The 24,837-nt window shown below is 44.6% G+C and overlaps 2 protein-coding genes across 2 annotated transcripts; one reads left to right on the top strand and one right to left on the bottom strand.

The window, feature by feature from the left end:
- Positions 1-2,669: 2,669 nt before the first annotated feature.
- ints7 (integrator complex subunit 7) lies at positions 2,670-12,321 on the bottom strand. The gene is made up of 20 exons (XM_018743488.2): positions 12,117-12,321; positions 11,169-11,298; positions 10,889-11,035; positions 10,331-10,468; positions 10,102-10,148; positions 9,771-9,970; positions 9,313-9,435; positions 9,009-9,126; positions 8,519-8,653; positions 8,074-8,171; positions 7,608-7,847; positions 7,231-7,368; positions 6,873-7,079; positions 6,241-6,435; positions 5,767-5,870; positions 5,549-5,617; positions 5,235-5,367; positions 4,979-5,077; positions 4,662-4,847; positions 2,670-3,980 (listed from the first exon to the last, which is right to left on the bottom strand). Exons 1-20 carry the CDS (start codon positions 12,208-12,210, stop codon positions 3,693-3,695), a joined length of 2,889 nt encoding a protein of 962 aa, XP_018599004.2. The 5' UTR covers positions 12,211-12,321; the 3' UTR covers positions 2,670-3,692.
- A 217-nt stretch (positions 12,322-12,538) lies between these two features.
- On the top strand, positions 12,539-21,417 carry dtl (denticleless E3 ubiquitin protein ligase homolog (Drosophila)). The gene is made up of 15 exons (XM_029253040.1): positions 12,539-12,599; positions 13,118-13,265; positions 14,168-14,244; positions 15,127-15,188; positions 15,286-15,406; positions 15,617-15,682; positions 16,073-16,188; positions 16,279-16,352; positions 16,443-16,546; positions 16,697-16,801; positions 18,916-19,028; positions 19,255-19,344; positions 19,704-19,842; positions 20,151-20,827; positions 21,352-21,417. Exons 1-15 carry the CDS (start codon positions 12,539-12,541, stop codon positions 21,415-21,417), a joined length of 2,019 nt encoding a protein of 672 aa, XP_029108873.1.
- Positions 21,418-24,837: the final 3,420 nt, after the last annotated feature.

Here is a 24,837-nt window from a genome sequence, read left to right as displayed (position 1 = left end):
GGCCGCATAATCGCGAAGCCCCCCCCGCTGAGGGTTCAAGGTCAGATCAGATATCCAAAGAGAATGACCTTGTAAGAAACATCGCGCGCGCTGTGTGTTTGCTTTTTTTTATGCATGTGGTTTTTTTTTTACTAAAGCTTCATGTTGGCCCTATTCGCCTTTCTAAAATAAAAATTGCACAGATCTGGTCTGATAAGAATAACTCGAGTTGCGGCATTGTGACGTTACAACCTTTTCTAAGCTTAAAACCCATTTTCACTTTTTTTTTTTTTTTTTCTTTTTTTCATTTTAGCAGTTCAATTTATTGCATGCATGTATATATTTTAATGGCCGGTCTCATGTTTGTTAATGGGGGCCTGCGATGTCCACTTTCGCAATACAGTACAGCGTTAGGCGACCTGGCTGTACTGTGTTGTGTGAGGTAATCGGCCACTGCCCCCTGCTGGAGGACGTGCCATCACTTCCAGGGGAGCTGGACTGGGATCAGGGTAAGACGCACAGATCCCAGGTCAGGGTTGGGATCAGGGTAAGATGCACAGATCCCAGGTCAGGGTTGGGATCAGGGTAAGATGCACAGATCCCAAGTCAGCAACCCTTTTCTGCATGCAGTGTTTAGCAACCTGAGCAGTAGGAATCAAACCAAAAGCTGCCTCCATAATGCCTCCATCTAAGGCATTAACATGCAGACTTTCAACCGTGTGAGTGTGCTGAGTTCATGCATCCTCCAGTACTATTTAAGTCCAAGATCGATATAGTTATGCAATTTGCTTGGCGTTACAGTGAGAGTGTCTCTCTGGTGCACACCGGACCAACGGGCGCGGTTGTGCATCTTGAGATTGCACGTGACCCCCCCCCCCCATGATGGCAACTTATTATGCAGCATTACCGTTGCCTAATGGAATCAGCAGGACCAGGGCCATGCCAGGAATAAGCAGTTCCTGGAACAAGAACCTTTTAGTGTTGTAAGCAGGGAGTCGGCGCTGTACGATTCCCGGGGATTTTACCACACGCAATGACAGGCGGTTTTGCATGACTGCTGCGCTGGCTCGAACGCCACTCGCTGTTGCCCTCGTGCAGTGGATATCGGATCTTTCCGGAAGACAGATGTCATAGATGTTTTTCTACATTTATGTTTTAGACCATTTTATAGTGACATTTAGAACAGAATCGCTGGTACTGAGGACACGTTTTGCACAAAATGTATTGCTATCCTCTGGCCACTTTTTAATGCATGCTGCAACCTGTTGTGTAAGAGTGATTTATTTTAAAAGCAGGTACTGCTCTTACCCAAGGCCTTAATTTACTGTTTCACAGTTGGGGAAAGATTTAATCTATAGCTGTCATTGTCAGCTGTGTACTTGAAAAAGTATTGATGTTGTAATTGAAATTGTAAAAAATGTGTAAGTGTCAGCCAATCATCCCACCCTTGGTGACCACTTGCACGGATTTCTAGGCACAGGAGGTACGGAAGCGGTTTGTAAGCACCTTATTCCGCACCTCTCTGAGCGGTACAAACACAGGCCAAACATTCAAACTGCACACACTCTGAGCTGGAGTCGAACCCATGCACACTGAGCATTTCGGGAGGTGCCCGGCGCCAGCTGTAGCTGCTGTGCCACCATGTTCCATTGTATAAAATACAACTGACCAAATTCATACCAATAATTATAAATACACACACACACACACACACACACATTTTCAGAACCGCTTGTCCCTTACAGGGTCACGGGGAACCGGAGCCTACCCGGCAACACAGGGCGTAAGGCCGGAGGGGGAAGGGGACACACCCAGGACGGGACGCCAGTCCGCCACAAGGCACCCCCAGCGGGACTTGAACCCCAGACCCACCGGAGAGCAGGACTACGGCCCAACCCACTGCGCCACCGCACCCCCTCTAATTATAAATAATGCAATGTAAATTTTAGGGAAGACTACAGTGTCAAAAACATTTGATTGTTGCCTGATTAAAGTTGAAATGCACAACTGAATATTAGAACGACTGAGAAATTAGTATCTGTCCCATTTTTCAGAATAAGTCCAGTTCATTTAGGTTTGCTTTTTCTGTTTTAAGTGAGCGAGGAAACCTCCATATTTATTTGTTATATGTCATTTTGGCAACCAGCTAGTTTTTAAATTAGTTTTCCTCTTATTTAGAGCTAATCTAACACTCTCTCCATTTCATCTTAATATTGGTTCCTTTTCAGTTACAATATTTCACCTGAGTAAGTAAAGGAAATCATAGACGAAAGCGTGTGAGAGCCAGAATAAATTCTACGGTTAAAAGGGAAATAATGTTTGGCCATATTAAGGAGCCAGATTGCATTGCCAATATGGAGCTTTAAAGGAAAACAAATAGATATATATTACAAATGACCACTGCATAACACTAAATTATTGATGAACTGTCCTATTAGATTGATGGCCTACTGAAGAAATCAATAGGAACCATGAAATAGACCCCATAAAATACAGAAATGAAATGATTATATGCATTTCAGGAAAAAAAAATCTGCATCAATAACTAGAAGGTAATTTACATCAATGCCTCAAAACTGTTTTTTTTCTGTCAGTTGATTTTAACATTTCTTTGGAGTTATTTGTGACAAAAAATTACACAAACGGTTAAATGTGAAATGCAGATATTTTAATACTCAGAGCAGCACTGCTGTCGACCACGGTAATAAGGGAAGTCAGTGAGATGCACAGTGGAGACTACGGTCATTTCAGATCATTTCAAACTGTCACCATGTGCCACTCTTGTACGGACACAGAGCAGCTGCTTGAACGCAATAACCCGGTGCGAAGAGCAGACCAAAGGAACTCTCGTGGAATAATGATCTCACATTGGATGGAGCCCGGCACTGCTCAGTGTGTGCTCATTACACAAGTAAACAGTGGGGGCGTCGCTCACAATGTCAGTTCCGCTGATCTGGGACATGGCTAATGAGTTCATTTGGACCTCCAGCGTTTGTTTCATCGCTGACATTCTAACATTTTAACTTCGTTGCTAAATAAAACATAAATACAAAAAAATCCTCGGCTGTAACAAAAGATTGTATAAACAGTTTTATTTTCTCGAAAAAAATTGTTTCTTCGTAATTAGGTATGGTGCCATTTTAGCATTTCTTTAACTGAGGCTTTAGAATGTAAGGCTTTTCAGGATTCTTTTAGTTTGTCCCTTTTATTTCATATTACTTAGACACATTAGCTATCCAATATGCAAACTAATGAAGATTGGTCAGTCAAAGTATATTTTACAAAAACACGTACGCTGTCCCAGCTATACAAATTATGAAGAGCACAAAAGTTAACGTCAAAAAGGGACTTTGTGAAATGTTTGACATTGAACTGTATCTTCATCCTGCATTTTTTAAAATTTAAGGTGAAATTTCAGTACTTTTTCTGCCACTGAAGTTGAATTGGTCATTTACACACACACACACACACACACACACACACACACACACACACACACACACCTTACCACATAGTTCCATAACCCACAGCAGTACAGAGGTGTTTTTAAGTGAGATTATGAAAATTACCTTCTTAACTTTCATCAGCTGAGTAAAAGCTGCCCAACTATGAAACAAATGGCAGGATTATCCCTGTTGGACAACTGGACTTCTTCCAATGTGTCACCAAGTAAATATCTTGCAATTCAGACTGCAAAAACGAAGATGGGGACGTTATGGGAAGCGGCCATAGACAGTCCTCTGGGGGCCGGGCTGTGGCACGGCCTGCTGGGCTTGCTGGTGACGAAGCTGCTGGGAGAAAGGGTCCTCCAAGGACTTAATGGCTATGGTTGTCTTGGGTCCAGTCTTCCACTCAATGCCACTGCAGTCCACAACAGATGCCTCCACTGTGACTGTGTGGTTCCCCAGGGTGGAGAAGTTCAGGAGAAACTGGGTGCTGAAGTAATCGTTGTGGGGCTCCACCCTTTGCTCAATGTCATTCGTCTTGTTGTCTGATGAAATCTATGAAGAATCAGTTTCTGGTATTAGCTCTCTACAAGTTCTGAAAACTATTACTTTGAGCCATGCAAAGGTCTGAGTACACCTGGGCAAGACTCCTATGGGACAAACTAAAAGAAGAGTGAAAGAAAACCTACAAGTATCATGTACATCTGTGGGAACTATTGCAGAAGAACTAGGAAAAGATGTTGATTATTTCCTCTCAAAGTTGTGTTCACATTTTGTAACATCAGACACTAACAAAGATCTCAGTTCTCCCAGCTCAGCCAAAGACGGGGCTGCATCAGAGCTACCCATCACCAACACCGACAGCTCTGTGAGACACACCTCGCTGTGACCGCATTACTTACTGTAGTGCATCAATGCTCTGTACTTACAGCAATTAGCACAAAGTATAGCAAAACTGCATGCTCTACATTGACACGTTGTTCAACTGGCCCTTTAGAATTTTGTCGGCTGTTTCTGCCAGCAGTCATAAATAGCACTTTGCAAAACGGTGACATTTGGAAACCATAACAAACTAACAATGTCTGGCTTTCTGCAGTAGTGCCAGCGTGACCATTTGGCCGTGTGCTCAGAACAATTCTGCATCTGGTTTGCTTGTTCATGTAAATCCTGCGTTATGTACTGTTAACTTCCGGAAGGGACCTGATCTGACACAGACCACTGCATGGGCTCCTTTACCTTGTATTCCTGACCAGACTTGCTCTGCAGTGTGGAGCTGACATTGAGACTGACTGACTGAATCTTCCGAAACAATCCAGGGGCAGATCCATGCTGCACAACACCCTCCACCTTCAGAGTCAGTTGTTGGTTGTTCTGGACTGCGATTGGTTCAGTTGGGCTCCGAGGCGAAGGTGAGAGAGCAAGCTGGGAATTAAAATGCAAAGAAAAATATGGGTTTACGCAAGTTAAACTCCATGTCGATTTTAGAGGCAATGAACTGCTGACCCATTAGTCAGGCTCAAAACCTTGTTATTGCTGTATATCGCCACACTTGCCTTGATACTGGTAGACTGCAGTTTCTGGAAAAAATATCTCTCAAACGATAGGGGAACCTTCAACAAGGCAATCACAGCATCACAGAGGCAGCGCGTGTGCTAAATTGAAGAAAGTAACAGAAGGAAAAAGGAAAACACATGACAAAAGTATAATATCTAAAAGTATAATAATATCTAAAAGATGTTCCTGTTCATATCACTGGTTGCTATAATTTTTTTTCTTTAAAAAAAAGGTACTTCTGGCATATGCTCTCACCAAGTACGACACCGGTGGATGCTTCCTGCTGAGTGTCTCCACCTCCTCCAGGACATGGTTGAACACTGACATCATGCGCCGCTCATACTCGCTCTCTGCCTGCATTTGGCCCAGGGTGCTGTACTCCTGGAAGCTGAGAAGGAGGAAGATTGCACTCCTCTCTGTTGCTTTTACACTGACAACTTCCAAGTGCTTGGATTAACACAGGGGCAGCATGACAGCAAACACAACTTTCTATCGGAGGAGCATACATGTGAAATTGTATATGAGAACTGCTTGGCTGCGCTTTGTTTAAGAGGATTTACTGATTTTACCTGGTTGTGTGTGGGTCGAGTACGAGGGCTTCCACAACATAAGAGATTAGCAGACAGCTTTGCTGTTGTCTAGCTTGAGAGTTAAGAGAAAACTCAGCAACAAATAATGCCTTTTCTAACATAGTTCCTGCAATGTTCTCCATTTAGGAACAATGATGACAGTACAAAGAATCTTGTCATTATGGACAAACATGCTATTATTGTGCTTTGAAGGATACAGCTCCACATTCCTGAGGGTGGCAGAGTCTGCATCAAATGAAGACTGGTATAGGTCGGCGTAACGGGTCGCCAGGTTCCTGAACTCATCCATCGATAGCCTCATCTGTTGGATAAAGTACGGTGGTAAAGGACCGCTCTCACACAATCCTGCACCAACTGCCGCTTCTCCCTGCGATAAACTAAATATGGCTCCATTTCATGGCTGCAGTCTCTGTTAAGCAGCTCATACAGCAAAACACACTCTTGTTCATGAATTCATCTCCGATAAAGTGGATTACACCTTTGTGTTTTTGCAGGCCCCCTAGATTCAGAATGATGTTTCCCATGGTTATCCAGCTAAAGCTCTGCAGATACCGAGAGTGCCACATTCAAGGTCACATCTGCTCTTTCTCACTTAAGAGTAATTGCCAAGGTACACTATGTCACTCTTCTTGATTTCAGCACAAGTGCCACCAAGGGTGAGGCTACAGCACCTGCGTGGAGATGCGTCCACAGCGCTGCAGCTCATTTCCTGAAGCAAGGGCAATAGTGGTGGCGATGGCAGGCGGTGGGCTGGTCTTTAGGCTGTTGCAGGTGCAGATGAGCTGGGAGAGAGCCTGCAGCATGTCAATACGCAGCTTCACGTACTCGCACTGGAAGGCCAGCGGGCTCAGGGGTGTGCTGGCTGCCTGGGGACCAGAGGGAGAGGTGCATCACTAAGGTGTACAGACACTGCTCTCCTGAGGCAATGCAGCTAACTGTGCTTAAAAATAACGCAATAATTTTGAAATGTTTGCATTCTATTTTAAATATAGACCTTTAAATATTGCTGTGCTCCATCACTATTGTTTTCACCTCCATATTTAAAACTAGATTTGAGAACTTTGTCATCTGGTCTCAACATTCATCTCCCATTTCGATCAGAAATGGGTAATTTTGTGTGGTACCAGTCTTTTGTCTCATATTTTAATATTTAGTTTTGCTATAATCGTTTCAAGTGCCAATTGCTGTTTTTGCCACAATTCAGTTGAAAAGCACCAATAATTCACACCTGCACAAAAGTGGTTGATGTCTGAAAGCTCTGATACCATGGGGGCCTCACTCTGCAGGCTTCACTCACACTTACCGTGAGGGAGGCGATGCCCTTCTGGTATGAACGAAGGGCATCCGCAATGGCTCCCATGGCACCGCTGTAGTCTCCATTAGCTAGGCCACTTAGGCACTGCTCGGCCTGCGAGAACTCTTTCAGACTGTTGAGCCAGAAGTAAAAATGCTCCGATGCAACACGAGTTCGCAAGCTCTGGTATAGCTCGCTGGACAGCTGGTGGCAGCCCTGGGAATAGACAGAACAAAGGGGAGCACACTGGGTCAATTGCAGCACCAAGGAGGGGGCATCTCTCAGCCTCTGAACCATATCAAACAAACAGGAAGACACAACAAGTAAACTGCAGTCTCTGGAATCTTTACTCAGTCAAAATGCCCACCATGCGGGAAGCTTGCCGGGCGATTCGGTACACAGTCCAACAGTTTGCCACGTTCTCCAGTTCCTGCTTGATCACCGTCTTCACTTCGGCAGAAAGAGATGCCTGACTGGACACAAAGATAACCGTCGCCAGGGAAACCTGCGGGATATATAGATTGTCACCCAGTAGTGGACAAAGTTAGGACAGAGAAGTCATTAGCGCAAGCTTCCATTACTACAGATATAGTTTGTGATGGAATGATCACATTAAGGCAAATGTTTGGTGCAAAAAATTAAAATGTTCTGAACCCAAGCCAAGAGTACTCAAAACAGTGTTTTTCCCCTGTAGTAAACATTCCACCCTTTGAGACAAATTAGTGAGCAGGACGGTCCACTCACCAGCAGTTCCTGCTGTTTATCTGAGGCGGATGTGCCGGCGACCTTGTAGAGGTCCAGCAGGTCTCCCAACATGCCCTCCCCCAGCACTGGCTGCTGCATGGCAATGGCAGCCAGGGCATGGCACATGAGGACACGCGCAGAGTCCCGGGCCGAATGTAGCTGGCAGAGCAGGAACTCCACGGCTGCCTGGCTCAGATGAGGTTGGCTCTTAAGCAGCTTCGCCAAGCAGGCCAGTGCCGTCTGAGGACCCATTACAGACAACAGGGCTTACATATCTTTACAGGAGCAACAGTCTACCATTCAAAGCCACCTATAGCTGTTCTTACTGAAAAGAATAAAACACTTAAACCCCTTAACAATTATAACACATAATTTGTGGGAACTATTTGCCTTGCAGGGCGGCTCCGTGTACACGTAAAATAAATTATATCTTTAGTCTATGGAACATCCAGGGAGGACAACATACCTTGAGAGTAGCCTGTGCACTGGTGCCATCATCCTGGCTGCACAGCACCAGCAGCGACTCCACCCCTAGCACCGTGTCCTGCTCCAGCTGCAGTGAGTCTATGGAAAAGGAATAGGAAGCATTGGCAACCTTTAACTGCTTCCAAGCTCAAAATCAGTTGTGTGAATGGGCTACAGAATAGGGAATATTGTGACTACAGCAACTGCTATACAGTACAATAACAAAGACTTAAAACACACATCTAATTTGTTACTTCAAACTGAACTGCCTAACATTTATGGTTTCTTATCCAAAATGCAGGAAAAATTATGCATTTGGAGCATGATACATTTGCTTAACTCTAAAGTTGTAGTTGGAGGTATTAAAGGGTAAGTGATGGGTAGCTTGAAAGTAAATATGCGCTGCCCCGCACTTAGGAGAGCATGAACGGTGTGAAAACGCCTACCTTTTTCCAGACCGGAAATGGCAATGTTGGAAAGCACAGTGACCCCGTGGGCAGCCACAGCCAAGTTGCTGTGGTAACAGCATTCCTGAGCCAACCTGACCAAATCAGTAGGTCTTGAGGGGGTTGGAGTGCTGCCTGTGAGGGGGAGACTGCATTACACAACATCCTCTATTGCCCTTGCCATCTTCCCTCAACAGCACTGCTAATAAGAAGTTTCACTTCAGCACCTTCATTGATAACAAACTGACAATATATCACCTTGGTTGGTTTTTGCAATGTTAAAATGTTAATCATATGGTATTTTGAAACACATTCAAAATGCTCAGATATTATGGCTTTATTTATGAAGCCTGAGCAAAAAATATAAACGAGTTTACAGTTAAAATTCCAAAGGCATGAAAAGGAAAATATGACTCAAGTGTCTGCTTAACCACTGTGCTTCAGGCAAGAACACGAAAATGCTATAGAAGGCATGGGAATCCTGTCACACCTGCACCAGGACTGAAGTACTGCTTGATTGCAATTGTCCCAGAGAGTGTAGAGAGCACTGACAACATGCCGAGCTTCAGGCTGTTGTAGGGGATGGTCAGTGCACACTCGCACAGGGCCTGCAGTGAACCAGAGTAGTTGGGTCAAAGGAGCCAGATGGAGACAACAAATTCAACTGCTGTATTTACACATACATCACAAAGTGTGGTTAGGCTATTTGGCCTCCTTCCTGCATGAGAAAGCAGAGAAAACTACTTATCTGTATCCCAAATGATTTCACATCAGGACAGAAATAACTGTGGAACCTGAGTGTTTTCCTTAGTCCAAAGGTGCGGTGCCTTCTTGGCCAATAACTTCAGGTCCTGGATGGAGAGTCTTTTAACAGCTTTCCTTGGGTCCTCCCTCAGGTAGTGCAGGAGCAGTTGTATCTAAACAGGGGTACAACAGAACCCATGAACCTGTGTACTCATCTAGGATAACTTGTTCTCTGGCCGAGACATACCAAAAATTACAGTTAAATGTCCTCTCGTTACATCAATCGACTGTAGCACACTCCAGGCAAGAAATAATAAAACTGAAGATGATCATTATTTCACTATACAGCACAGCAGTATTGCTGCAGCTTTAAACCACTTGCACATCTCCCAAATAGATGTGTGTGGATTAAATTATGCACGTGGATAAGTGTCAGTGTTATTAGCCTAGCGTTGACGGACTGGAATGTGAAACTGTCCCAGAGGCGCGGGGAGTGATGGACTCCAACCTGCTTAGGGATGTCAATAAGAGACGAGGTGGCAAGTTGGGTAAACGTGTGCAAGGTGACAATGACCATCTGCGTGGATGGGTATGAGGTGACCAGTTGCTGTAAGAGCTGTCTGCTGTTGGAAGCAAGACTGGCATCATGATGCATGTGCTGCAACATGGGAATCAGCTTCAGCTTCAGATCCACAGGTGTGTCCAGACCTGAGTGGCAAAGTCACCACAGAACTTCATGTGATACACAATAAGGACACTGAAAGCAGTGCTTACAAGGTGTAGCGTTATTAGCAACACTACCCAAAAATCATCAAAAAATATGAACATTAATTACTTACCCTGAATCATTTCACTTATTTTGTTGCAAATTCCTGCTGCAAAATCCCTGGATATTAAGAAAGCACACAAGTTTAAAAATGTTAAATGATTGACAGTACAAAATTAGCTGAATGAATGCATTTCATAAAGCAAGACACAACAGTAAAAATGTATCCAATAATGCTTAGCAACCAAAAAAGGAAGTGCAGCATAAATTACAGGATGTTCATTTTGAACACTGATTCTTACTTTGATTGTGCAGAGAAACTGGCAGCTGCAAATATGGCAGCTTCCACCTCAACGTTGTCATGCGAGTCCAGGCTCTGACGAATACTGTGGTGGGCATTCTTTCTTTCTGGTATTATGGAGGCCATACTCCCTAGCATCCTAGAGTAGGGGGGGGATCACACACACACACATTTTCAGAACCGCTTGTCCCTTACGGGGTCACGGGGAACCGGAGCCTACCCGGCAACACAGGGCGTAAGGCCAGAGGGGGAAGGGGACACACCCAGGACGGGACGCCAGTCCGTCACAAGGCACCCCAAGCGGGACTCGAACCCCAGACCCACCGGAGAGTAGGACTGCGGTCCAACCCACTGCGCCACCGCGCCACCGCACCCCCTGGGGGGGGATCAATTTTTAGATATTTCAATACAATGCTTAAAGGAAAAATACTAGGAAAGGGCTACTGTTTATTCATTCTACACTTCAAAATGTGAAAAACACAAAAGGCTTCAGATATACATATATCACTTTTTAACTTGGTGCATTCTATATTGAACACTGCAATAAAACATGTGGTACCTGAGAGTTATGGCTCTGGCAACTGGATCATTGCTATGAATGACTGAAAAGATCCTCTTGACAAACTCATCCACATTCAGAATCTTCTCCAGGTGCTTCTCGCTCTGCTGAGTGACTTTCAGCACACAGAATCGGAGGAAATTGTTTCTAAGACACAAACAGGCAGACCGCAAATACAAAGGTTTAACCAACAAGTGTTACAAAAACAAAACAACAAAAAAAACATGTATACAGAAAGATACTCCATACAAGAGATATAAAGTAGAATTCCACTACCTACCCTAGCCGAAAGACATCTGCCAGCTTCAGGAAGGCTGAATTGATAAGGATGGGGAATGGGTACTTTTGGAATAGCTTGGGGAAGAGGACCACAGCTTCACACTGCTCCCCCAGTTTGCCTGAGCGCAATCCTTCACATTAGAAAACACCAGGAGCACACATTAATACGAATCAGATTATTATTATTGTTATTATTATTATTTCCTTAACTCACACTTTTATTGTAAGAAACAAAATAATATGTACCCATTTATACTGGCTGCTCATTCTTACAGGGTCAGTACCTTGATTAAAGGCACAACTGCAAATGAGGGACTCAAACCTAAAGCATTCACAAGGCAACACACATCCACAGGCACAGCTGGTAGCCTAGTGGTTAGAGGTCTACTGCCTTTGGACCCCAAGGTCGCAGGTTTGATTCCCCACCTCTGGCTGTAGTACCCTTGTCAAGGGCCTTGAGCAAGGTACTTACCTTAAAATTGCTCCAGTAAAATTACCCAGCTGTATAAATGGGTAAATGATTGATTGTAAGCATGATGTAATAACTGTGACCTTAGATTGGAAGTCGCTAGTAAGTTAGTTGGGGGGGGGGGGGGGCATCAGCTAATAAGTAATATATATAATATATATAGGGTGAAGGGTAACAACTACCTGCTCTGCCAAACATCTGCTACACAAATTCTAACGCTTGCAAAGTGTATGGGAAAACTAGTTAATATATATATATAAAAAAAACACACACAGCCTATGATCTGGAAAAAATGTAAAACTAAATGAATGAAACTTATGTACACATCCAAACAATCAGTTACGATGTAGATGTTAACTGTTTGGACGGGAGATATATAATTAAAGTATGTATTAGCAGACCGCACCAGAGCAGATGTCTCTGGAGGATGTTACTACTACTGGAAGAGTAGCTAAACTAGTTAGCAGCTAAGCTACACACCTTTGTCCAGTTCCATGAGAGCAGAATTTGCATCCAGTTCCTGCTCCCCGTAACCAGCTTCTGACAGGAACGAACGCGCAGTAGAAAGCGACATTGCTCATATAAACACAAGGCTTATTTCTGCTTTGCAAAACCTAATATAAACGACTATAAAACAAAATAAGTTCCTTTAAAATTACAGTACTGTATTATCATAACCCAGGCAGCCGGAAGACACGTGAGAAATAACGCGGAAGTAACGTCACGCTTTCTTTGGACCAATCGTTGCGTTTTACGTCACTTTAGCGCGGAGTTTGGTTTCGAGCCGCTCTCTTTCTTCGCGGGAAAATCGAAGAGACTCCGTTGAGTGGGGAGGGCTGTTTTTCAAAATACACATTATTGCTAATACTTTACTGATTAGCTCGTTCAGTTCACACTGTAGAATGCTTTTTCGTACTATAGTTAACAATGGAGTCGTGTGTAGCAGAAGGCGCCACCACGCCGGTAAGTTTTCATCATGTAACTGAGTGTTTGTAAGTTTGCCTAATCGGACGTCGGACGTTTTTTTTTATTTTTATTATTAAATAATGGACTCTAACGAACGAAAGATCTTACCAGTTGTTGTGTTAAATATAAATAATTTATAGTTTATATACTATGATCATGATTCAATCAATGGGGATACTTCTCCTGGCTTGAAAATACCGGCTGGCCCCCCCTCTTTGAACGGCAGCAGGCAGCGGGTAATTAGTGATCTTTGGGCAGCAATATGAATGAATGGCTCGAATGGTTAAAGAGCAGCAGTCGAAAAGGTAAGTGTATCAGGATTTGTGATTTAGATACCGCGAGTGGGAGACGAGAGTGTTTGCCGCGGGACGCTGAACGCCATCACTGGGGGAGTCCCCCCGGAGTGCGACCCGGAAGGGCCGCCGGGAGCGCGCATGGGCGCGCTGATCTCCGCCATCAGCCTGGGCGGCGGGATCTCACCGCTCGCTCGGTCTCCTCTTTCGTTTTCTCTCCAGGGTTCCCTCTGTCTTCTCTGCTCGAGTGCTACCAGTGTGCGCGGCAGGATGAGCACATCTCCTTTGGCAGCATGGGCACTGCGGTGCCTCCCTTCGTCTGCAGCTTCTCCACCGGTGAGACTCTCCCCTCCCCTCCCTCGGGAGCCGGGTTATAACTAGACTCTAGAGTGGAGAGAGCGGGGAACGGGGCTCCTGGTCACCGGTCCAACGCTGGTAGCCTAGTGCTTCGAGCTGCTGCCTTTGGATCCGAAGGGTGCAGGTTCGATCCCCACCTCCAGCAGTTTACTGCTTTCAGTAAGCATCCTTGTAGAGATTTACCCCTTTATATAACAGATTATTCTTACAGCATCAATTCTTGGTAAGTAGCTCGAGCAAGAGTACTAGAGCAGGGATGGGAACCTGAACAGATCTTCACATTGCTCAACAAGGACAGTATCTTGCATCTCTTTGCATTAAGGCACATCATGTCGGTTAGGTGTTGGAAATGCCCTTTTCTCCAAAGCGACTTACGATGGTGTGGTTACAGTTATTACCCATTTACACCTCTGGGTAATTTTACTGGGGCAATTTAGGGTAAGCCGCTTGCTCAAGGGTACTACTGTAGTCTTTTGGTTCTGGCTCCGATGAGATGGAATGACCTCCCCTTCTCACTCAGAACTGCTGAATCTCTCTCTACATTTAAGAAGGCTCTCAAAACTCACCTCTTTCGGACTCACTTCTCCTCCGATCTCTGAAGTGCATGATAAACGTGTAAATTCTCATATTCAGTAATGTTGTGGTTACATCTTCTTAAATACCGGATAAACCTTTATGCAGCTACTACATGTGATGTGGTTCATATGGTGAATTGTGATAAATTTCTTGTTCCCCAGAATCACATGTCTGCATCCAAATCGCTCCTTCTGTTGATGTAATTCACTTTCTGTATTTTTATCAGAGATGTACATCGCTTTGGAGAAAAGCATCTGCTAAATGAATGAATGTGAACGTATGAACGTCTCCCAGTGAGTGTTTGCCTTCTGCTTTGTGTGTGTGTGTAGAGCTCCAGAGTGTTCTGGCTGTGTCCAATGAAGAAGGGATCGTCAGGATATATGACACCGACAAGCAGAAGAACCAGGTTTTAAAAGGTAAGGAAGCATGTCGCAAAACTTTTAAATGCATTGAACTGATAACTGTTTCACCTCTGGATTGTTTTTGCCATTTCAGACTATTAGATTTCAGAAAACGTGTTTTTATCGATTTTTAAAGGAATGCTGCTGTCAATGCAGAAGTTTTCCTGAAGTCACACAAGGATTTTCTGCTTTCATTACTTTATGGTGGTCATTTCAAGTCCAAATCTGAGTCCATGTCTTAAGTTCAAAGAGGTTTACATTCCAAGGAAGAGCAGACTACTGTCCCTCAAATGTGTGTATTGCTCCTCTGCTACAGTTAAACGCACAGAAGACGCTTTTCCTATGTCTGTTTTGAAAACCATGTTTTCCACACACTCGTGATGGGAGTGAATCAATGACTGAATGAGACAATGGATACGTGAAGATTCTGCGAATCCCAGATGGAAAGGGCAAATGGCCACATCGGCGATGTGATAACGGGGAAAAGAGAAAACTGTGACTGAGGCAGAACCTGCACGAAGACTGCATGGACAGAAATGATGCATGAAATAAGAAAAATAACTGCGCTTATTTAGAGTGAGGTGGAATGAGGGTGTTGGGGAGGAAGCTCCGTACCGCTCGGTCAGTGAGAGGTCACTGCCTCGACCCCAAGAGCGGTCATAGAGCTTAATGTCTGTTGGAGGGAACGACCTCGGGTGGCTCAGCTGGACCGGCCTGTTGCTGAAGATGCTGCCCTGTTCAGCCGTGGCACCATGCGGAGTGTGATGGCCAGGAGTTTTAGTCCTTTTCTCTGCCACTTCTAGAGGGAAAGGGAGTGTTGTACTCATGCACAATAGGTTTTATTTAATAATTTAGCATCATAGTTTTTTTTTTTTTTTTTTTTTTTTTTTTTTGCAGAATGGATGGCCCATGATAATGCGGTGTTCGATATCGCCTGGGTACCAGGAGAGCCCAAACTGGTGAGCTGCAGCACGTCTCGCTCCGTTGCGCTGAGCTCGGCGGTGGACTTGATTGTGCTTGGAGCTGATGTGCGGGATTCGCCGGCTCTGCTTGCAGGTTACTGCTTCCGGGGATCAGATGGCTAAGCTTTGGGATGTGAACGCAGGAGAGATGCTGGGCATCTTCAAGGGACACCAGTGCAGCCTGAAGTCGGTGGCCTTTACAAGGCAGGAGAAAGGTAGTACTTGCGTTCCGGTGGAACCTCGACGTGCCGCTCGTGACGGCTCTATTTAAAGCTGATATTTTGTGAGTCGTCTCACCTCGGCGTCTTTTGTGTTCCTTTTAATGGCGACTAGTAGCAGAACGCCCTTCTGTGGCATTGACGCAGGTCTCGTTGGTTCGTTTTGATTGGCAGCAGTTGAAAACGAGTGTCTTTCTTTCTCGGCAGCTGTGTTTTGCACTGGTGGTCGTGACGGGAACATCATGATTTGGGATACAAGATGTAGTAAAAAAGGTGCGGCTTTTTTTTTTTTTTTTTTTTTTAAACTTATTTTGCTATTATGGGTGTGGTGACATTATAGAGGCTTTGTTACTCTACACAAGATACCAGATTATGGGTTTCAATCTGTCCATGCTGAGTTTACATGTTTTATCAATGTTTTTACTCTGGGCGCTCTGGTTTCCTCCCACAGCCCAGTACTCTAAATTAAACTCTGTGTGAGTGCATGCACATGGCTACCTGTGGTGGACTGGTGTCCCACCCAGAGTGTACCCAACCTCTCACAGGGTGAACAGATGGATGCATGGTGTGGAACACCGTAGCTGTAGTTTCTGAATTTGGTGCTCTGTCGGAAAAGGTCTGACACAATGTTTAATGAACGGGCTCTTATGGTTCGCCCCACAGATGGCTATTACAGGCAAGTGAAGCAGATCAGCGGCGCCCACAACAAGGTGGATCGACACACGCCCTCCAAGACGAAGAGGAGGAGGCTGCCCATCAGGGGAATGGCACCTTCGGTGGTGAGTGTGGCCTCATCTCCTCCGTCGAGGAGTCTGAGCAGCTCTGACAGCTCTGGCCAGGCTGTTAAACTCTGCCGCGTCTCCTTGCAGGATTCTCAGCAGAGTGTCACCGTGGTTCTGTTCCGTGACGGAAACACCCTCATCTCCTCGGGCGCGGTGGATGGGTGGGTGTCCGGAAAGAAATTAGCCGTAGACCTAGAACTCGTTCCTTCACGTACAGCGGGATGTGATCATAGTGCTTTTGCTCTTCCTAGAACAATTAAGATGTGGGACCTTCGAAAGAACTACACGGCTCACCTCCACGACCCAGTGCCTCTGCAGATGTATCTGTACCCGGGTTCCAGCACACGCAAGCTAGGCATGTGTCCCAACTACTCCTGAAAGTTCTGCATCCTTCGACTCGGTTTGCTTTGTTTCCGATGCCTGCGAGCTCATGGAATTTCTATGGTGGTACGTCAGTTTTCTCCAGCTGTTGCTCGCAGATTCATTGTGTGTGTGTGTTAAACAGGTTATTCTGGACTCACATTGGACTCCACTGGCTCCAGTTTGTTTTCAAACTGCACCGACGACAACATCTACATGTTCAATTTAACTGGACTCAGAACAGCTCCAGGTAAAGTCTGCTCGATTCTACAGCTTTGTCGAGTTTTCACTTAATTCCCTCGTTATTCAAGGGCAGGTTACTGTGAGTCACACAACCGAACTGTTGCTTTACTAGTACGGTACAGTTAAAAGCACAAAACGCTTTGCTTCTCTGTGATGTTCCTTTCTTTACTCTATTTTCTATTCTGCCTACTAGGGAATGTGGGTCATAGTTACTTTCATTAATCCCTTTGTGTCATCTGGGCAGATTCTTAGAAACAAATTTTAATTAAAACTTGCACCGTGAAGATTTGCATGTTTTGTAAGTACTGTACACGGGTGGCTTCGGCTGAAAGAGACAAACGAGCTTAGCGTGTCTCCTGTATTTGTGTGTAATTCCACGGAGTCCCATTGCTGGTGTTTTTTCTTGATCCCCCACACGTTCTTTCCTTTTATTTATATGTTATGCCACTTTTTCTCTCCTGGGGGGCAGGTTTGTTTGTGTGTCTGTCTCGCTCTCTCATATATACTGTGTGTGTAAGTAAAGTTTAGTTTATCAGAAGGTAGTCAGCTTTATATATATATATATATACACACACACACACACACATACACACACACACACTATGCATTTTCCCCACTCTTCCTCCTGCACTTGCCTTCTTGTTGTTGAATTTGCCGGAAGGGTCTATGTTCCTCTGCGGCACTGGAGGGCACTGCTGCACCGTGTTCGATGACGGGAAGAGTGCGCCGTGTGCTGTGCCAGCAGTTACCCGGGAAAAATCAGCTGTTTGTTGCTGCTATAAGCAGAGCCTTGACAGTGAAGACACCTGTGTATCTCCCAGAATCCTTCCCAGCCAATGTAGTACACGTATTCTTTGAGTGCAGGTGGTCCCCGACTTACGATGGGTTTCGCCGAACGTAAGCCCATCGTAGGTCGAAAATGCATTTGATACACCCCTCTGCGCGACAGACTGGGAGGTGCTGATCACTGCCGCTGCCCAGCATCACGAGAGAGTATCGCTCCGCATATCGCTTGGCCGGGGGAAAAAAATCAAAATTCAAAGTACGGTTTCTATTGAATGTCTATCGCAAACTCACCATCGTTAAGTCGAAAAATCGTAAGTTGGGAGCACCTGTGTTCATGTGAAGCTGATTGTATTGGACCACCTCCTATATTTAGTGTGGTTTCATGGGCACTGAAATCCACCAGCATGTCAATCAACTTTTTTTTTTTTTTTTTTTTTATTTTTTAACACTATCATTGCTTGAATGAGATTAGATTATTTGACTGATTTCTGGTATATTCTTTGTCACCCACATGAAATGCATAATCAGTTTAAGTCTTCAGCGCATTACCTTTGCTGAAAGGGTAAATATGTTGGTCATGTAATAAACTTTAATGAAAATGCCGACCGGTTTAGGGTAAAGCAGAGTTCTTTCCCAGTACTTGACGACAATCTTCTTTCAGAAAACTCTTAATGTCAGTAAAGTAGGTAAATAAAGGTAACTTTCCTGTGAGAAGCCGTCCAGATACAAATGTCTTAATGTGGAATTATTGGACTTGATAGCAGAATAGTCCCTGTCCTGCTCTTTCGCCTCTGTCCTTTATTACCGCAGTTACAGGTAAAATTACGCTGAGTTAATTGACTTGATTTCTTGTTGTTCTGCCTTGTGATGTTTTATATTTGGGCTTTAATTTCAAAATCGCATGAGCCGCTCTTTGCCACTCATGCATGATTGCCGTGCGAATGGCTCTTCCGGGCGACTGCAGCTACTTGTCTTGACAAGAGCATGCTGGAGCAGAGACCACAGAGTGGAGGGATGTCCCTGTCATAACAGGACCTAGCGCTGCTGTCTGTTCCCCGTCCTCCTCCCCCGCCGCTTTGTATTGTTATGTCACAGCTGTCGAGGGTCTGTGGTACTTTCTGGGAACGTGTCCCCGCTAGCTGCCCTGGGAAATGATGCAGGAGCCCTGCCTGGAAGCTCCCATGTGTGTTGATGGATTTTGGAAGCAACTTCAGCTTTCAAGAAACCATTCTCGCCAATAAGAGGGATCTGCGTAGTGTGAAAATGCTGTGCCGCACTGCTTTTACGTTGCAGATGTATTTACACGCTTATGCTTGGTTATTTTTACCCCTCCAGTGGCAGTCTTCAGCGGTCACCTGAATTCATCTTTTTATGTCAAGTCGTCTGTGAGTCCGGACAACCAGTTCTTGGCTAGTGGCTCCAGTGACCACGACGCTTATATATGGAAGGTGAGAACTTCTATTCCCAGACTTACCACTTGTGGTGCAATAAGGTTTACACCCTTCTCTTGGTAGAGGACATTCAGATCCACTTGTGTGTGTGTGTGTGTGTGTGTGTGTGTGTGTGAGAGAGAGAGAGAGGGAGACCCTTCCCTAGCTGAACTGCCTAGTGGGAAATGCAATAATAGTCGTCATAAAATGAATCGGTTCATTTGTTTTATTTATCCATTTCCAGATTTCCGATCCAAAAAGTCCTCCCGTGATGCTCCAGGGCCACAGCCAGGAAGTGACCTCCGTGGCCTGGTGTCCCACAGATTTCACCAAGGTGACTTTGCTTTGCAGTTGTCTCGAGTGGACGTGGAAACCATAGGATTTCAAGCACTTTGGCAGCTGCTGAGGGAAGTTTAGTCAAAGCGGGTAGCTAATTTCCTTAAGTGTAAAACAAAGTGTACCTGGTCCTGGCTCGTGTAAATCATCAGGCCGGGTTGGCTACAAAGGGTCAAATTCACAATGCGAAATGACCACCCCCGAGGCCTGGTAACTTTACTGTGATCTGCTCAAAATCAGTGTTCCACGCCAGATGTGTGACATTCTACATGCAGTAAAGTCGTGTTCGGAAAGTCAGAGCTTTGAGACGGACGGGAAATGTCGGGTCGTGTGTCATCTCTGAAGTTATCTTGGCAGATCGCTTCCTGTTCGGATGACAACACTGTCCGGATCTGGCGCCTGAACCGCAGACCAGGCGGAACGAAGCCCTCCGCTGGGGAGACGAACCTCGTGGGCTGGGCGTGCCCAAAACCGGCTCTTGAAGCTCAGCGCTCCAGTAAGCATGTCCATGATTTGATGGAGTCTTGCTGTTTGTTTGGCTAATCTGAGGGCTTTAAAAAAAGTGTTCCGCTACCCTCCTTCCGTTCTCTTCTGAGGAGTCCGATGGCCGTTAGCCAAAGTGCAATAAAATCCAAGAGTGGGCAACAGTAGTCTCTGCTAATGGAAAAGCACTCGGGCCACTAGCCTTACTTTTCGGGCCACGTGCAGCTCTTGTCTGAAGTTGCTCACATGTTACGATGGCCTGGTAAGCACCTGAAGCTTTCTTCATAAACTGACCTCATCCTTTGTTTCGATCTCAAAAAGGCCCTCTCCGGACCTCTGAGCTCAGCCCATCCAAGAGCCCGAGAGCCACGAGCCTGGGCCTGATGTTGTCCCCGCAAGCTGCGTCCTGTGCCCCCAGTGGTGCTGAGCTCCCCTTGCCCTCCACCACGTCGACCACCTTCTCATCGCCCAGCAGCAAAACTCGTCCAGCATCTGGCAGCCCAAGACAACGACTGACTTCTTCCTCTATCCGGGATTGGATTACGCGTACCCCTGGATCCCCGGAAGCGAGGAGTCCCAGGTCTCATGGTGCCTCCCCTCTGAAGGAGATCCCCAGGCCAAGCTCACAGAGCTGTAGCCAGGCAGCAGCCCCCACGCTGTCGCAGGGGCGGGCGAAGCGCAGACTGGAGACCGTTGCAGAGGGGAAGCCGGATTGCCCAGAGGACAGTGAATGTGACATGGAGCTGGCACCCCCTGTCAAGAGGGAAAGGGGCCTGAGCAGTGGGTGTCGTCACATCCCGGAAGAGCAGGAGCACTGGAAGGAAGGCGAGGCGCAAATGACTGAGGAGAATGAGATTCCCACTTCCTCTAGACAGACTAATAAGGAGAACAGTGTCCCAGGAGGTGCAGACTGGCTGTCAGCTTTGGGCCAAAAGCTCAGAAGTGGGTCTGTGAGCCCCTCGCACTCCAGGACTACCACTGGTGCTTCTAAGAAACAGGTAATGACATTTCCCTCCTCAAAGGTTTACTTTCTTGCAGACATGTTCATTAGTAAAGTCAGACCTTGCCAGAACAGAGATTAGTAGTAGTAGTACAAGTGTTAACCCTTCATTGCAGTGCTTAGAGCTGCTGCCTATGGACCCAAAGATTGCAGGTTCGATCCCCACCTCCGGCTGTAGTACCCTTGAGCAAGGTACTTATCCTAAATTGCTCCCATAACAGCCTGTTGTATAAATGGGTAAATTGTTTTAAACAACTATCTTAACATTTTATGTTGCTTTGGAGAAAAGTGTCAGCTAAATGAATAAATGTAAATGCGTAGGTGGTGCCTGTATCCAAGCAATTTGAAACTTTTTTTTTTTTATACATTAGAGCAGTACAGATTATGGCTGAGCTCAATGCATCTGCAGTTAAGGAAAAAAGTGAAACGTTAAAGCAGTGGTTCATTGTGCACTCTTGATTATTTAGTAATGGGTGTCGTTCTGGGTTTCCTTCAATGTCCACTTTATTTTTCTGTTTTCAGGCACAGTCCTCTCCACGCTCCATGAAGAAGATCTCCTCATACTTCCAGAAAAATGCTCCAGAGTGAGTGGCCGTGGCTGGATGATTGACAAAGTGCCTTTAAAATGCCTTTTGGCTTTGAGCAGACAGGGGTCACTTCCTTCTACTCCATCTTTTCTCTGGATTAACTGGTATGAGCAAAGCAGACGGACTTTGAGTTTCTGTAAGGCTGACAGAGTCCATATATCTTTGTGACTTGTTTCCCTTCGGATCACTTTGGATGGATCATTGCTGTGTGAGTGTACACAGTTTGTCCATACTAGATCCCTGACACTGTACAATTTTAAAGATTTTTGTCTACCCAAAAAAAGTGTCTTTTTAGTTTTCTTTTAGTGTCCGGAGTCTTTGCACTCTTCAACTCAATTGAAAAATATTTCACTGGCTTCATTAACTGGTCAGAGAAATGGTTTTTATGTCTGTATTCAGACATAAGTTTAAATAGGACGTTAATTTATTTTGGTGTGATATCAAATTAAAGTTTTCTCAGAATACACTGTGACCAAGGGGAGCTACTGAAGGAAAGTATGACAAACAATTGCTGAAATGAATCTTGTCTGTGCAATTTGATCAAGGATGTGACTTGTTACATTGGCGAGTTTTCGAGATTCAGTATGTATTAATACTTTTCTCCTACCATGTTAATGATTTTCCTCTGACCTCCTAAAGGAACACTAAGCAATTAAGAGCATTTCTTTTAAGTGGAAATTTAATGGAGTATTTGCTGTTAACTGTTGCGTAATCATTCGCATCAAATGTTACTACATCAAGGTGGACTGAATATATTTCATTCTTTAGTCTTTGGTACATTTAATTGATAATGTCAATTGACCTCTACAGATGTTTTATATGATATAAATATGTACATAAACTGGTGACTGTTCAAGATTTCTATAAATTTACACTGGGAAGTTTGCGTGATCATTGAATGTTGCCAAAAGGTCATGTCTGTGTTGTATTTGGTTTGTAAAATTTCTTGTTGCATCTATATTTTGCCTTTGCCTTTATTCCAGTTTTCTATACCGTTAATGTGAACAGGCCTTTTGAAGTGATTAAAGATTGGAATTACTGGTGGATCAAAACTAACTCAGCAGCTCTAACATGTTCTTGTCAGTTTCTCTTGGTTTGTTTTTTTGTGTGTATAATTACAGCTAAATCCTACTCAAACTTTTTCATTGGTTTTGTGTACAGTGTATACAGCATACAAATTGAGAAATACAAATATATCCACATACATAGAGCAAGGATTCGGTGTCAAAAGGTTAGTGTATCACAGGTACGATCATTTAACATTTTCTAATAACTTCCAGAAGGGTGTCCAGATGTTATAGAATTCGTTGGAGTTGTCGTTCAACTCAAATGGGAGACATTTACATACTTCAGTCATTCACATGTTACAGAGGGAACTTCAGGCTTATACCACAGCTTTAAAATACATTTCTTTGCCGAGTGTCTAAGAGTAGTTTGTGTCAAAGTTCCTGGTGAGGGTTTACATTTAAGATACAACTGATATGTTTCCAGGAACATCTTGTGAAGGAGCACTGGAGTGAGACATTGTGAATGAATCTGAAGTTTTCTTTCTGGATGCTGAGGGAGGATCAGACAGGGAAGACTCCAGCACGTATAGATGATCATTCATGGTCACTAAAAGATATATGTCATGGTCTTGTTCCCAAGTCTCCTTCAGTGCATCAAAAAAGCCAGTACCAGTGCTGTATAAAGTATATAATACATTGCAGAAATCATGGCCCTGGAATTGTCTGGTCTAATGAGCTGTTTCTCATTTTTAATTCAGTCTGTAATCTGGTCTTCTCTAGGGCAGGAATAAAGTGACAAAGTTGTAGATATTTATAGAAGTCTGTAATCGCTAGATTGAAAGCATTTCTTAAAGGTTGAAGCTCATCAGTGATTGATCTGCAAATAAAATGAAAAATCCAACACCCCTTTAGACAGGCATTTCTGAAGCCCAATTGGCTGAATAGTTGGGGTAGATCTGAGTTGAGAGCAAGAGTAAACCATAATGATAAACTGTTCAGAATCCCCAGGTGTCTCAACATCCTTCCAAAACGAGAAGAGTTGAATACGAGTACATGGTGTTTAGAAGGTGGAGATCGGCAGCAACAAAGAAACTTAGGTACCTAAAACCAGACTTTGCCAGTTTAAAGGAGAAACGCACAAGCACAGTCTAAAGCCACTTGTCCTGAACAGGGTTGCAGCGAACCAGAGCCTAACCCGGCAACACAGAGACCAAGGCTGGAGGGGGAGGGGACACACCTAGGACGGCACGCCAGTCCATCACAAGGCACCCAAAACAGGACTCAAACTCCAGACCCACCAGAGAGCAGGCACTGGCCAAACCTGCTGCATCACTTCTCCCCCCGCTAAAGAAGAAACACCAAGTAGAATTTAGAGGGGTATTGAACTGCATGGCTAGAGACTTCAAGAGATTAGTTTTATAATATCAAAGTGTACCATAGTGGGATATCAGCTTTAGTATTTCTGGGACTCATGTTTCAGGGTGACTCAAGTACAACTACATCATTAGCATACAGAAAAACACGATAGTCCTCTTCATCTACCCTAACTGCAGATATGTGTTGACCGCTTCTAATAGCTTCTGCCAAAGGTTTGATCAAGAGGGAGAGTGGGCAGCCTTGTCGGCACTCTTCCAGCAGAGCAACTGTCCAACTGAAAGCCATTTGTGTTGACTTGTGCCAAAGGGTTAGAATACAAGAGTTTGATTAGGTTGGTAAAGTTATTACCCATTTGAAGTCTGTCCAAGACAGCAAATAAACTCCATTCTACTCTCTCAAATACATTTTCAGCATCAAGAGAGATTATTAGAGCCAGTTCTTGCTTTTCGGCAATGAAGTTCACAATATTCGAGGCACAATGTGCGTCATTGGAGCTGAACATGGCTTTAACAAGTCCAGTTTGATCAGGTTTAATCATGTTTGGAAGGACAGTCTCAGGCCTACATTGGTAATAATTTTAAGATCTGCGTTCAGCAAATTGATCAGAAAAAAAGACAAACATTCTAATGGATTTTTGTTTTTCTTTAAATCAACCTAAGAGAAGCAAAATTCCTAGAGTGGGGATACAGCCCTCTTTAAGGATGAATTAATTACTGGTGCAAGGAAAGGGCATAATTTGCCTATAATTTCTTATATTCTTCAACAGGAAAACCATCAGAGGTCTGTTGATTTCCCAGAAGACATTGAATAGTGTCCCAGATCTCTTCATTACTAAATGGAGAGTTTAGGAAAGAATGGTCCTCATCGGAGACACAAGGCAGTGATAAACATTTTACGTATGAATGTATTTCATCCATTGAACTCTGCCCCTGAGAGGAGTAAAAGGACCTATAGTATTTTCTAAAAATATTATTCATCATGTGCGGTGGTGCAGTGGGTTGGACCGCAGTCCTGCTCTCCGGTGGGTCTGGGGTTCG

The sequence above is a fragment of the Scleropages formosus genome, chromosome 1 (assembly GCF_900964775.1).
Source record: "Scleropages formosus chromosome 1, fSclFor1.1, whole genome shotgun sequence".
Taxonomy (NCBI): Eukaryota; Metazoa; Chordata; class Actinopteri; order Osteoglossiformes; family Osteoglossidae; genus Scleropages; species Scleropages formosus.
This window is presented reverse-complemented; position numbering and strand designations above follow the sequence as displayed.